Genomic DNA, 14380 nt, shown 5'->3' with positions numbered 1-14380 from the left:
TTTTACACTGTAATGGGCGGCCACGAAGAGGGAAAAGGTATTCAGTTTGGGCAACCTAACAATTTTTTCTACTAGCCAGTCAAACTTGGAAAGAGTTCTGAACAACCATACAGCCGCATGTTTGTTGAAGCGGCGAGTCTGTGCATTAATCGACCCTTCGCATTGTCGCAAAGGACCAGCATTATGGTCCCGGAACACGAAATTATACTTGAATACCATATTCTATTTTACTTATGATAACCTTTGAAACCTTGACTCTTTCCAGTTCTAAACTTTTCACACTTGAGAAATCCAACCTCTTTCTGTCTTGCGTGGGATAAAAAAAACAACGAAATCTTACCGTTTCATGAGATTCTCCCATTTCTTCTTGTTGCGACGGGAATGGCGTGGGCCCTTGTCAATTTACTTTGACTAAAATTCAGTAAAATATTTAGAATCATGTAGAGCTGCGCTTAGACCCCTGCACAGGATTTTAAGGATCTGGCCTGATATTGTGCGATACCATGTTCACTGTGTAATGTGCATGTAACTAGCACGGTGTCGTATATACCCTGACGCGCGTATAAAATGGATGCCCCGATAAGACTGTTTGTTTCAAGGTATCTTCCCACCTTATCGTCGCAATGGAACACGCGACAAGCAAAATGGATACCGGAAACACAATCTTCCGAATTCATCAACATTCCACGGACTCTATGGTCGTAAAGAATTCTGAAGAGAGCCACAAGACGAATATTTCAAGGTCCTGCCGAACTGGGAAATTCAGCATCGATGATATCCTCAACATGAAAGGCCCTTGCACGTTAGGTGGCGGGCACGACAATTTGAAAAACGAAGCCAGGCCACGAACGCAAGATAAAGTATTGCCGATTTGTAACAGTATCAAAGTGGAGCCCGAGACCCAAGATACCATGATAGACACGACCTCTACTCAAGACCATGAACCACCTATGACCCGACCTTTTATCGAAAAAGGACACTGGAATATAGGCCTACAACAACCAAATTTACATAGTATGGAGGGTACCGTTCCTTTTCCGTTACTTGATATTCAGCGATACTTCAGTCCTGCCATGATATTCGCCATGATGGGATTGTCAGACGCTGCGCACATCTACGACCAATCCAGATGCCGTGAATTCGTGAGATTCGTGCGCCGACGCACAGACGAATTGGAGTCGAATCATGCCATGGCTGCGATGGGTAGCAGGTATTGCCCCGCGGATTACCAATCTTCAACAATCGAAGTACAAACCTATATCGTATCTTCAAGCCGAGTTCTGAATAGCTAAATTTCGGTTATTTTTATTTCAAGGATTACTGCAACGAGTACACGCTAAGACGCTCACAAGAGTCGGGGCTAAAGTTTTCGAGAGACTGTCAAAGTCCGTCTGGGGACAACAAATCATCTGACGAAACGAAACTTACCGCTCAACCATTCGCCATGGACTTAAAAACATCAGGAGGTATAATAATAAATAGCATACATGTAGAATTGCACACACACTTAGGTTTCTAGACACTTAGGTTCCCGAACTGTGTGCCGCGACAGATTCTCAGGTGTGCCGCAAGCTTTTATGGAGTTTTGGAAGAGAACTGTGTAAATATTTTAATAAAGAAGAACAGCAAATTTATTTACGAAAATGCATATTTAAAATTTAAAGCTATTTCTTCAAAAGAAATTGGTTTCCCTGTGTGCTACCAAATACTATTCCGTAATCGGTGCAAAACAATCAATATTGTGTTAACGTTCACATCGATATCGTGAGGTTTACCTGGCTTTTCTTTTTTGAGTTAAATTGAAAGCTGTAAACAAAAGACCCTGCTCGGAATTAATGACAAAATGCAGGTATCTTTGAGTACAATTCAAGCTCTATCCTTTCTAATATATATCTTCAGTTCATATGATAGGAATCATCGATATTTTAAAGAAGCTTTTCGCGGCGTAAGTGTGCCGCGAGAGTTTTGTAATTTTTCTAGTTTGCCACAAGCCGAAAGAGTTTGAGAACCACCGTTCTAGACTGTAAGCGTGTAAACATGATTTTCGGCAACAAATAATGTAAGCCTGTATTGTTTGGAGTGCGTTGGTGACAATACATAATGAACTCGACGGCAGTCGCAATGGAATATATATATACCATATTACACAATATTATTATTTAAATGCACTATTATTGGTAGATGGTGGGGAGTGTACGCACATTCGTAATCTGATTCATCCGGTCTCATAGGCCGGAGAGTGAACGAACGAACGCAATTCGGTATTTAAATTGGCACAGGGATATTGTCGGAAGTATCACCGACATCTTGTTGGTTTGCTATGCTGGCTCTGTTACTGTTGTAAGACGTGAAAACAGTATATACGCGATTCCCGGTTCGACTGGCAGAGTGCTTGGCAGTTCCTATGTATTTATAATATCAATACCGATGCCGTCGACAACAATACGTACCATTGTGCTTCCTTATGCTACCAGCAAATAGTGTGTTCTGGAGCGTAGCAGAGACGCCACGAAAGTGTGTATTGCAGCCTCTCCAACTATCACGCCAACAAAGTTTGCTCTCCATTTCCAAAGATAAGCTTAATGCTTTCCTACGATTTCCTAAAACATCGCGCTAATCGCCGTGAAGTGTTTCTAACTAATTCCCATGCAATCGTCCCATCGGTAAATAATTGTCCGGCTGAATCTGACAGTTTTCCCCGACGGATGTTAACGGCGTGTTGCGCTCATGTGAATGTCGCCGTTTATTTATCGATGCGATTACTTCGAAACAATGCGCGTAATTTACCGTGACTGACGGTAATTCGGCTATTCGTTTGTGGATATCCATGACTGTTGAACCTGCATCGTCTTTCCGCGCCATTTCGCAAAGTACATGTTATCCGGATTAATTTGCCAGATCTACAATGGATTGTTAAATTGGTCAAGTGAGGCCAAGATTTAGCAATAGATACTGCATAATCATCTAATCCAGTGCTCTTCAACCTTTTTCGTCGTGATACACCCTTCTAACGTTTACTCAAATCTTGTACACCCCTGACCATCTAATAAACCGATTGCGTAGTAAGCCTTATCCGGGGGTGTTTTTGTTATTCACGGCCGCAAACCGATTACATTGCACATATATGTAGCATACGACAGGGTTCGCCTACTCAAAACGGGCCGCAAGAATGCAATACCGAGACAAAATAGGCCTCGCAGTAGACCAACCACTTTTTCAATACTAACCTCTGTACAATAGTGCTGTTCAAAAATAACTTTTTTTGGGATTAAATTGTCAGGTTACCCTAAAAAACGCTGTACACCAAATTTGGTTCAATTCTAACAAGTATAAGACTCCGCAGATCCAATTAAATTTTCAATTTATAAGAGCAAATTAAAAAAAACATTCAAATTTTTCTGTAAACCCCATTCTCGGATTAGTCGACGAAAAGCTCAAATAACTCCGCTTCTACTCATTGCAATTGAGTCAAATTTGTTTTGCATCGTCTCTGAAGACAGCTCAACAATTTCATGGGGTCAATTTTAATTGGATCTGCGGAGTCTTATACTTGTTAGAATTGAGCCAAATTTGGCGTGGAGCATTTTTTAGGGTAACGTGACAATTTAATCAGTGAATGGCTGGAATCCAGAAAAAAGCTATCTTTGAACAGCTCTACTCTACAACGCCGTGCCCTCTAACATGGGCGATGAGCATAGTTACTACAAAAGAAGTGATATTTTACCAAATGACTGCTAATACAATAACAACATATCATGATCATAAACTTCATTCTACTTTGGACTATGATTTTCGCACGATACCTGACAACGCATTTCAGCGACTAAGGAATAAATATTGGGTCTAACAAGACACCTTACTCGCTGAAAGACTATCTCCTCCTAAAGCTTGATCTAGTGACGACGCCCCAAGCCTCCTATTCGGATCGTCCCGATTATATTGACAGTGTCTGGGCCACTATGCGTCAAGGCAATATGTCCAATTGCCCATTCATATCAGCTTATCTTCCCTCGATGCATGCATTCCATGGAATGCTATTGCGTCGCCGAAGCCGTTTTACCTGGTGAGGAATAGTGATGTTGAGCACAGGCGAATAGGTTATTTTTTAAACAACAACAATATTTTGAAACTGAAATCAAGTACAATATTTCCAGATGCTTTACGTGGCGTTATTACAAAATCTTAAATCAGATCACGGGACGCAAAATATGACCTCCGCGTGATGGTGACAGCTTGCATACGACTAGGGCTGGGCAAAATCGAGTATACCTGAGTGATTCGATTCTGAATCACGTATTACGCTTCGAGTCGAGTCGAGTCGAGTATTCGAGTGTCACTCATTATGACGTCACAAAAGAACGTGCTATGTAAAAGTTCCAATATGTAGCCTACCTTTTATGCCACCAAAAAGAACATAATGTCTGTTGGCAGTTTTTCGACCATACCGATTTCATTACACTTCTTGAAAATGTTGTGGGATGATCATGACTCCGTGGAAAATAGTATGAAAACTATAATTCTCGTTAGTAAATTAACTTTAAGTTGCAAGGAGCGTATAATTTCAGTAGGCCTACTTATAAAATCGTCTTTTCCTACTCGACTAGAATTATTAAAATTAGTAGGCCTACTCGATTCAGAATCGAGTACTCGAATCATTGTGCCCAGCCCAACATACGACCTCATTCCAGTGGAAAGTCGTCATGGCCCAACTGGAGGACAAATACTCATGTTAAACTTCGCACCGCGGAGATACCTTGCGGCGTTCTGTGCCTTCACTGTTTTATTGAGCTATACCTTATGTATACAAGTTTCTAGTCGTAAAAGCCTATCATCCCCACAGACTTACTACATAGGCCCCCTAATGGCGAGTATTATTGTTGAGAAAAGTTATTGGGACTCGCTTAACAGTCGCGCCGAACGCGAAAATTTTTCAACCTGATGAATGAATGAATTTTGTCGATGATACTGATGGTTTCACATATTTTACTGTCAAATATTTATCCATTATAAGCCCACGCGATCACATTAACGGATATAGCTGATGGAGGGAGTGTCTTCGAAAATGTTGGTCATAAAATTAATGACGATGCATCTTCCGGTTTTGTTAATCCCTTTGTTATATGTTGTTATTTCTTGACCTCCCAGCAGGATTGTCGGTATGGTCGATATATATTGGAATCTCTCAAACGTAATAAAAAACCGTCATTTGTCAGACGAACACGATTCCACTTTCCTATGCGTTTCGCATTTGTACGATGGTACTCAGATTCCAAGGACACGATTATATTGAAACGAAAAATTCCAAGTCACCGTGAATCCCGCCATGGCCGTCAACACACGCTAATATAAATATGTGTAGATGGCCGTATGATTATAATTACAATTTTACTGATCCATGCGGCCGTACGTCCGCAGGTTGGCGTAATCGAACTAAGAATGAGCGTGGGTGCAACATTTTGGAGATGCTAAATACAAATCACGACTCGACGTTCCCGGACCACCATCTAACATAGTGATTTTCGAACTCAGCCCCCTGGCAACGCAAGTGCAATTATGTACACTGCGCTATCTATAAGCATCTGGCAGGAAGTACCAACTCAAAATTTCTGAGCTATCGTGGCGGTTTCTACGAGTATCATTATATAGATGGACCGATATCGCAAGCTGAACACATGTTAACTCCAGCCTTTTCTACACCAAAAAGAACCAATAAGTCCATTACTAGCGGTTAATTGACGAGGAAAAACATTTGCTGATAACATCACAAAATGAATGTCAATTACAAGCGTCGATTTAACGATATTGAACATCCCCGTCAACCTGTCGTGAAGTATATGAACTTGCCTATTTATTGTGATACCTAGGTATAGGTCTATTTTAATGCGAATCTGGTACACCGCTGTACACCCCATCCGACTGGTACACCCTTGAAACATCTTGATACACCGTGGGGTGTATGATACACCCGGTTAAAGAGCCCTGATCTATTCTTATAAATGAGTCAAGTTGATATATTGTGTGGATAATATAGATAAGCATACTTGGTTACAGGTCTCTACGTGCGCATGCGCATTGTGCAGTGTGCACAATGCTCACAACACCCCATATCACATGAATGATATGCTTTTTCAGCGTATGTGCTCGAATCTCGACCTTGAAAATACTTTGTATACGCTATTCCTCCACAGGGTGTGCTGCCTCTTGTATAAAACGAAAATCGAAAGATTCATTTCCAAAGTCAGCAAAATCGATGCGGAAAGAAAGTCGGACGAGACGAGAAAGGCAAGCAAAATATTGTGTTTAAAACAATTGTGTTAAGGACTGCTAAAATGTTGAGTTGCAAAAAATTGTTGCCTGAGTTCTGTCATGTTTACCCTTTTATTTTTAATACATCCTGCCCTGAAGCGCTGACGCCATCAAAGATATAATCAATTTACAGTAGACCCGTTTAATTCGGACACTGGATAGCCCGGATAACCGCTTTATTCCACCAAGATGCTCGGAAGCAAAAGTTAAAACTACACATAAAACACTCCGGACACGGGGTCGCAATTCTTGTCGTTATGTTATGACACAATAAAGTAATAAACAGTTATTCGTTTGTTTTAACACATGACACACGCTATTGATTATGGTGAAACAAAGTTGATCCGTCCATTAACAATCGACAATGAACTCGTGCAATGCAAGGGCGCGCCAGCCTTAGTCGCTTTTACGTCGATACAATTGCGCTGCCTAGCAAAAAGCTTTTTACTTTCCATTTCTTACTGATTTACGAGTACTTTTATCAGGTGAAAATAGTCCTTCAGCCCATGAAGAATTACTGTAGTATATTTAACCTGTATACACGGACCACAGCGATATAGTACATAATATATACTAATTCTTGAATCATTTGTTGTCTAAATACAGTACTGTACTGCACAATGCCACTAATCTGATGGTATAGCTCTTGTGCGCTTTATGCAATCAGTGTCAATTACAGCACTATAGCGCAGCTGTTAAGCGGAGTTGACTGTTATCCATAAAGCTACATATTGCGTACCATATGAACAAGGTGCTCGGGAATAGAGCTGAAATAAGGCAGTGTACATTGTACAATTACCCGAACGTGAAGGTCGATATTACAGCTTGATTTGAGCCCGAAAACAGGCAAAACGTCTTTGCGCGTCTTTTATCAGCGGCCAGATGCTTGTTATAGTAGGATTACCATATGTTGGAGTTGCCAAAAAAGGACACTTTTTCAAAATTTCTAGACTTACAATAGCGGGGTAAAATCCAGAAAAAATGGTAAAATTTTCCCCACTTTGTGGTTGGTTGACTACAAAAGGTCATCACTTGCAAGGACGTATGGTAACCCTACGTTGAAGTGATTCAGCAGATGGGACAGTCCCATGAATGATGGGTGGCCTGTTACAACAGAGCCTCACTGCGTGGGCCTACAACAGGGGTGGCCAATATTTTGCTCTTCACGCCGCATTTCGATTAGTCACGTAGCCTACGGCCGCATTCCAAGGCATAGTTCATAATGAACAAAGTGAACGCCAAATACCCATTTTAAACTGCTCATGTCCATTTGCGGTGAGCTCCATACTAATCATATATTCATATCGGCTTACTGGACACACCGAAATCGCGAGTGGTCATGTTATGATTCCAAGGTTCGTCATGGTCGCGCCTAGCGCGAAAAATTTTCAGATTCACGAATGAATTTCGTCAATATTACTTGTAGTTTCATATATTCCTATAACCATTTATCCTTTCTCAGCTTATGCGATCAGATTCCCAGGTAGAGTTGATGGAGGTTGTGTTTTCGAAAATTTAGGGCTAGTTATAAATGATGATGTATCTTTGGGTGGGCCAATTGTAATAAAATAAGTCACTTTGTTACAAGCTGTTATTTGCTGACCTCCCATCAGGATTGTCGGTATAGTGGAAATATATTGAAATCGCCCAAACGCACTAGAAACCAATTTATTTCGTGAGGAAGACATGATTCCAGCATGGTTTTTCTATACGGGCGCATCATTTTTTCTGCTGTTGAATGTTCACATTCTACTGTGGTGCTTGGATTGCAACGGTCGCTACTACATCAAAATCGAAAAATGAAGTAACGTTGAATCGCGCGCAGCGCGAAGAAATTGCATTTTAATTAAAATTCGGGAGTCAATTCGTAAATTCAATTTTCATGTCGGCGGCTGCAACACATACTAATTGAATTACGTGTTCACAGCCGCACAAATCTCCTTCTACGGCTACATGCGGAGGTACGGCCACAGGTTGCCCGCCCTGGCCTACAACTACAGCTACAGCTACACATAATTCTGAAATTGGTTGCGTAACTAGGGGTTATCAAATAGCTGGAAAGCAAACTGGTGGGGCACAGACTCCTTTACATACAGCATACCGGCAACGAAGTCTTCTGGATTAATCTAATTTGCAATTACTTTACAGGACGGTGTTTTCAGTCAAACAAATCAGTCTGTTAGAGGCCCAGTTCGAAAAGAACATATATCCGACAGCGGATGTGCGAAAAAAACTGGCAGACGAAACAACACTTGATGAAGATAGGATTCAGGTATGCCAAAACATCCACGACAGTCAAACTGTACACCGCATCGTATGAGTCTATTACATTTCATGTCAGGTTTGGTTCCAAAACAGAAGAGCCAAATATCGTAAGGTTTCGAACAAATGGGGAGGCACGAGCGAGATGGCGGACTATGGTCTCTACGGTGCGATGATTCGGCATTCCATTCCGATGCCGCGTAGTCGTCTGAACGCCGGAGACGGGGGAGAGAACCCGGATTTCCGACCCTGGCTTCTGGGTAGGTTTTGGTTAACACAGTCTTTCTCTCTTTCTCACTCTCTCTCTCTCTCTCTCTCTCTCTCTGTCGTACGCTCGCTATCCTATTATGCTATTTATTGGTCGACCTCTAATAGGACGGATGATCATTTAGTTGAAAATTGCAGACCTGCATCAGAAATCGTTGCGCGAGCAAGAAGGGAAGAAAGAAGAAAAGTCATAAAACGCACGCGCATAGGCACACACACACACGGGCGCATGCAGTGCACAATGTCCACATTGAACATGTACAGTAGGCCTACATGTACAGATTCACGTACACAGTGTACACGCACAAACACGTACGCAAACATACACACACGCAGCACACACACAAGGGCATATTGAACGCAACACTGCATATGCATTGAGCGAAGGGAGAATATGCCAATTTTATTAGAAGTTATGTGAATCCAACGTAAAACTTGTAACTCAGGGGCGGTCCACATTATCATGTAAGACGGGAAACTATCCTCGGCCGTATGTTGCGCGCCCCTGAAGCTGATCTCTTATAGGCCTGATCGTTGATTGTCACGAAATGTATTTACTTAGAACAGGCAATTCGGTAATCTGCAAGTATACAAAGTTCACCGAGACGTAACCGTTGTAATAAGATTGATAAATCATGGACCTATCCGTGAGTATATTACCTGGCAATGTATCTTTCCGTTTCAATGTGTTCGTTGAGTTGAATCAATTTAATGACTTGCTGTTCGAAACCCCTCGTTTACCACTCTAAACCGTACACAGGAATTGCATTCTTGTTTGTTTTATCACCAAGTATACTTGTATGCCGTGCCTACTGTGTCTTTGCTTATAGATCAGTGTTTCTTATCGGTGTTACATAAAAAGTCTGAGGGATTGCGCTGGAGGTCGAGACACACACTCCACCCATACTTATGATTTGCGATAATACCACCGACAGTCCCCCGTCTTGGTCATCAGGTTGCTGGTAACCATAGGTCCGACCAGTAGTCGAGGTATGATTGTTGTGGTGGTACGTCGTGTGCAGTGTCGTACACAGGGGAGGTCGCTGCTCGAAGTCGAAACCCTGTCCTTCCGAAACGCCAATTCCATCTCCAATGCTTACAAGCTCATTAGTAATTTAGCACTTGGTATCACGCTGTTGGAGGAGAAGCCTCGCATTTCTAAACGAGTATCTAAAAGGGAACATCTGATGTCATACTGATTTGCAATAAATAATCATTATAAAGTTTTCGTTTTGTGTGAAAATTATATTGTAATGGTAAGGTTCTTTTACCACTTTGTTGAGGCAGATTTCATTTTGTGCACCAGTAATAAATAGTAATATATTGGATATGTAGTTAGAGAGAATTCACCGTGATGGATATGGGTTTTTATCACTCAGTCAAAATTTGGTTCAGCGAAGGGTTACTTGGATGCTTACTTCGGCGATGGCAATCCACCGATAGATCGCGAAGTCATTCCCGGTAGATCACAATACCTTTTCAGTAGGTGGATAGAACCAGACCACCGGCCGCACAGAAATACTAACTATCGTACTCTGTCAATTGGTGAGCGTGAGCAGTTCAGGACCTTTGCTTTATATCCTCAAGTTTAAACATATCTAAAATGATCTTACAACTCGTACGACGCCTTTCCTCACCTTAATGATTGGAACATTGGGTTGAACCTCTATTATAAGTCAACCCAATAATGAATTTAGAATAACTGTTAGGCCCTAGCTGACGCGAGCGTGCTGTGTAGGTACGTCATTTACGGAACGCGTGTAGGCTATCAGGACACCACGAAGGTTTGACACTTGTTACCAGACAAGATCGATCGCAGAGTATCGACCACGTGTCCGTGAGTAGAGTAGCCTATATATACAACGATATTAACGAAGTGGTCACGACTGATTATTTCAACGGAAATGAATAAGTATGCAACCATAGTGTCCTATATGGTGTGAACACAAGCAAATCTCACGGCTCGGTGAGATTGGTCTACGTCACACTCTCCATTTGGTCAAAGGCAATTTGACGGTAATTTTTGACCGGCAGAGCATTAAATTTGATAAAACGGGTATAAATGGAAATCTACCGCGGAACTGATTGCGAAAATAAAAATTTTATTCTGCTCGTGGTCCTGGAACCCCCCAAAATCATCCGCGAATGTTGCATTGTAACGGAGTTTGGTGTGGTGACGCAACGATGTGTAGTTCTATGATGTAGTTCAGGGGTCACCAACCTTTTTGAAACCGAGAGTGACTTCTTGGGTACTAATAAATGCGACGGGCTACTAGTTAATTGCGTTCGTATGTTCCTTATGGTCGACTGAACTATGTTCAACAGCAGCTCATATGAAACCTGTTATGTTCGTGCATTTTACGTTGGTATCGTTTGTCTCTTATTTGTCTAGGATTAGTAATTACCGCCAATCAATATTTCCTCGTGTGTCGTGCTTCGTATTTATACCTTGTGTTCTGTTGTCTCGTGGTCTTTCATTTAACTGCACTCTGGATCGTGTCGCTGCCTTTAAGTTATTCTGATGATAATATACTGATTTCATATTGCAACCTCGTCGTATTGAGTTATTGTTCAAACAAGGCAAGAACATAACAAAACCCTTCTCCGCTTCGACTTTCAAATCTCTTATTTGAATATTTGCTACTGCGACCGCGGGATACTCAATTGGTTCTCGCAGGCTACCGGTACACCTGGTGTAGATCCAAAGTGTACGCGAATTGGGAATCCCATACCTCGAATTCCTCGTGTGCTGTCTCAGGACCCCATGCTCTTGAACAGAGGTCTCAAACTCAAATGTGCTCGCGGGCCAATTTCTTATTTTTGATAGCGCCGCGGGCCGCACCACCAATAATAGGCGAATTCAATGTATTTCAAAGTAGGCCTTATTTCCGGGTTTCGAGCATAGCTCTACTCCTGATAACTAGGCTATATCGACATGTCATTACGGAAGTCAAATAGAATCAGCGTTTGATTTTACCTTCGAATGTTGGAACAGATCAATAACAACTTGAACATAATGGATCTGTGCAATAACAATAGAAATGTGCAATCGCCGAAGAATCCGTAGGTGTTACAGCTGTGAAGCGTAGGCTACGACAAGTTGATACTCGCCACATTAAGTTGGCGATAATAACATATATAAAGATACCCAAGATGACACGGGATGTAACCAATAACCAACTATGCATCAAAGGGGCGACATAATGCCAATGTCGGTTGCCATACCTACACTACATGCTTTGATATCTAAATAAGCTACGCAACTCAAGCTACGACCTTTTGATATTTTACTAATTGCTAATAAACCAATGATGATACTATTTCTCCTATCAGTTTGATAGTTTGTTCAGAGTGTTCTATATGGTGTGGACACAAGGAAATCTCACGGCACAGCGAAACTGGTCCTCGTCACACCCTCCACCCGGCCAAAGGCAATTTGACGGCAGTTTCTGATCAATGGAAAGCTATACCGCGGCACCGACCGCGAAAACACAAATCTTATTCCGTCGGCGGCCCCGGAACTCGCCAAAACAAGCCTCAAATGTTGCACTGCAAGTGAGTTCGGTACTGTGACGCAGCCACGCCGTCTGAGCAGATCAGAAGCAAATGCGCACGAGAGTGAGAGTGCTCAATCGCTTGCGTAACAATGGCCAATACGCTTGCAGCGTGCGGTGCTCCTCGCCTGCCCCCAGACGTCACTGCTGCATCACAACACCAATGTTTCATACAATGCAACACTCGAGGCCCACCCCGGGGAGCTCCGGGACCACGAACAGAACAAATCCACATTCTCGCAATCAGCACCGGGGCAGCTTTCGATCGATACTCGTTTTATGAAATTTAGGCTAATACAGGACAAGCCGGACAAAAACTACCGCCAAACAGCCTTCGACCAAATGGAAAGTATGACGTACACCAATTTCACTAAGCCGTGAGATTTGCGCGGTTGTACCAAACCACGGCATTCCGAGTCACAAAAGTCCTCTGATTATAACGTTTGACGTGACGAGTACGAGTAATTCTACAGAGGGTCGTGTCCAAGACCAAATCACAATTTTCAGTCACGAATCATCAACGGGTCATGTTTTATCATATTATACAAGTAATGTCACGTAATAGTTGATCTTCCACTGAGTGGTAACTTTTGAAACTGATGTATTAGTGAAGTTTGATGAGTAGTTTCAGGCTTCTGGAGTAGTTTTAGAGCGAATTTTAAGTCCTCAAAAACTGGTAGTAAAATATTGTCGAATACTTCGAAATCCAAAATGCCGTCGCGGGCCGCACAAAATGGTCTAGCGGGCCGCATGCGGCCCGCGGGCCGCGTGTTTGAGACCTCTGCTCTTGAATATATTCAGTTATTCATCTTGAAATTGTACAAGACAATCTATGTTTAATCAACATATTCAAATATATATATATATATTATATATACAAAGTATCGAAGTTTGGATGTGGTGATAATAACAGCGCATATTGCGAAAAGGCAAACTGCGTCGACTTTGCCAGGTAATTGTATTCCTTGATGTCAGCAATCAATTCCAATCATTTGGCAAGGCAGTGGTTCAATTTGTTGGCAAATTCTATCACACTATTGCTTTCCCAACCAGTTATTGCGGTGACTCTAAGTCAGTGGTTCCCAACCTTTTTCCACCCACGTACCATTTTGAGGTTTTATGCAGTCCTCGCGTACCACCTATATAAGTTACGCGCGTTTCCACTATTTATGACGTCATACTCACGTATTTGGCCTATGCGAGGTGTATTAACAAATTCTATTAAACTAGGCCAGGGATGTCAAACATACGGCCCGTTGTCCTGATCCGGCCCGCCAGTCGATTTTATCCGGCCCAGATAGCAATTCTGTGTACATTGAAAAAAGATAATATTATCCATCACATCCACAGTAATAAACCAAATTACAACGTCTGCGTTGACAGTTAAATATCTTGTATTCATCACAACGCAGGGCTAACGCCAGATTATGACTAACGCAGGGGTGGCCAACCTTTTTGCCATTCACGGCCGCATTTCGACCACTCGTGCAGCCTACGGCCGCATTCCAGTGCAGAGTCGTAATGAACGAGCTGGGCGCCAAAAATTCAGGTTAAAGTGTCTATGTCCATTTTTGGTGAACTCCGGACTAATTTTTTTTAATGATAGGCTTACTATGCGCACCAAAATCGTGAGTGGTCACTGGTAATGTTAAGGAAGAAAGTTGTCAATTCAGATTCACCAATGAATTTCGTCATTAATATTAGTAGTTTTACATATTACCATCAAACATTTATCGTTTCTCATCCCGTGTGATCAGATTCACTGGTATAGAGTTGATGTAGGAGTGTTTTTGAAAATTTAAAGCAAGTTATAAATTATGATGCATCTTCGGGTGGGCCAATTGGTATTAGTCACTTCGTAGCATGCTGTTATTTCTTGACCTCCGATCAGGATTGTTGGTATAGTGAGGAGCACACGATTCCGAGCTGATATTTCCATGTGAGACGCATCATTTTCACTGATGTTCGCATCTGTATTGTGGGGCTCTGAT

The 14380-nt window shown here is 42.0% G+C and overlaps 2 protein-coding genes across 2 annotated transcripts; both read left to right on the top strand.

The window, feature by feature from the left end:
• Nucleotides 1-317: 317 nt before the first annotated feature.
• LOC145439935 (uncharacterized) lies at nucleotides 318-8626 on the top strand. Its single transcript, XM_080317601.1, has 4 exons — nucleotides 318-1247; nucleotides 1316-1466; nucleotides 6189-6282; nucleotides 8455-8626. The coding sequence occupies exons 1-4, from the start codon at nucleotides 624-626 to the stop codon at nucleotides 8624-8626; spliced, it is 1041 nt and encodes a 346-aa protein (XP_080173727.1). The 5' UTR covers nucleotides 318-623.
• On the top strand, nucleotides 8183-9626 carry LOC145438640 (visual system homeobox 1-like). The gene is made up of 3 exons (XM_080315986.1): nucleotides 8183-8578; nucleotides 8648-8828; nucleotides 8974-9626. Exons 2-3 carry the CDS (start codon nucleotides 8714-8716, stop codon nucleotides 9027-9029), a joined length of 171 nt encoding a protein of 56 aa, XP_080172112.1. The 5' UTR covers nucleotides 8183-8578; nucleotides 8648-8713; the 3' UTR covers nucleotides 9030-9626.
• Nucleotides 9627-14380: the final 4754 nt, after the last annotated feature.

This window comes from Botryllus schlosseri, chromosome 5, assembly GCF_051294905.1.
Source record: "Botryllus schlosseri isolate E-star chromosome 5, Bs_hap1, whole genome shotgun sequence".
Classification (NCBI taxonomy): Eukaryota; Metazoa; Chordata; class Ascidiacea; order Stolidobranchia; family Styelidae; genus Botryllus; species Botryllus schlosseri.
The sequence above is the reverse complement of the archived record's forward strand: the minus strand, read 5'-3'. Positions and strand labels throughout refer to the sequence as shown.

Coding starts and splice junctions, on each gene's coding strand:
- LOC145438640 (XM_080315986.1), top strand. CDS start 8,714: ATGGCGGACTATGGTCTCTACGGTGCGATGATTCGGCATTCCATTCCG. Junction 8,829..8,973: donor TTTCCGACCCTGGCTTCTGG/GTAGGTTTTGGT, acceptor TGAAAATTGCAG/ACCTGCATCAGAAATCGTTG.
- LOC145439935 (XM_080317601.1), top strand. CDS start 624: ATGGAACACGCGACAAGCAAAATGGATACCGGAAACACAATCTTCCGA. Junction 1,248..1,315: donor ACCAATCTTCAACAATCGAA/GTACAAACCTAT, acceptor TTTTATTTCAAG/GATTACTGCAACGAGTACAC. Junction 6,283..8,454: donor AGTCGGACGAGACGAGAAAG/GCAAGCAAAATA, acceptor ATTACTTTACAG/GACGGTGTTTTCAGTCAAAC.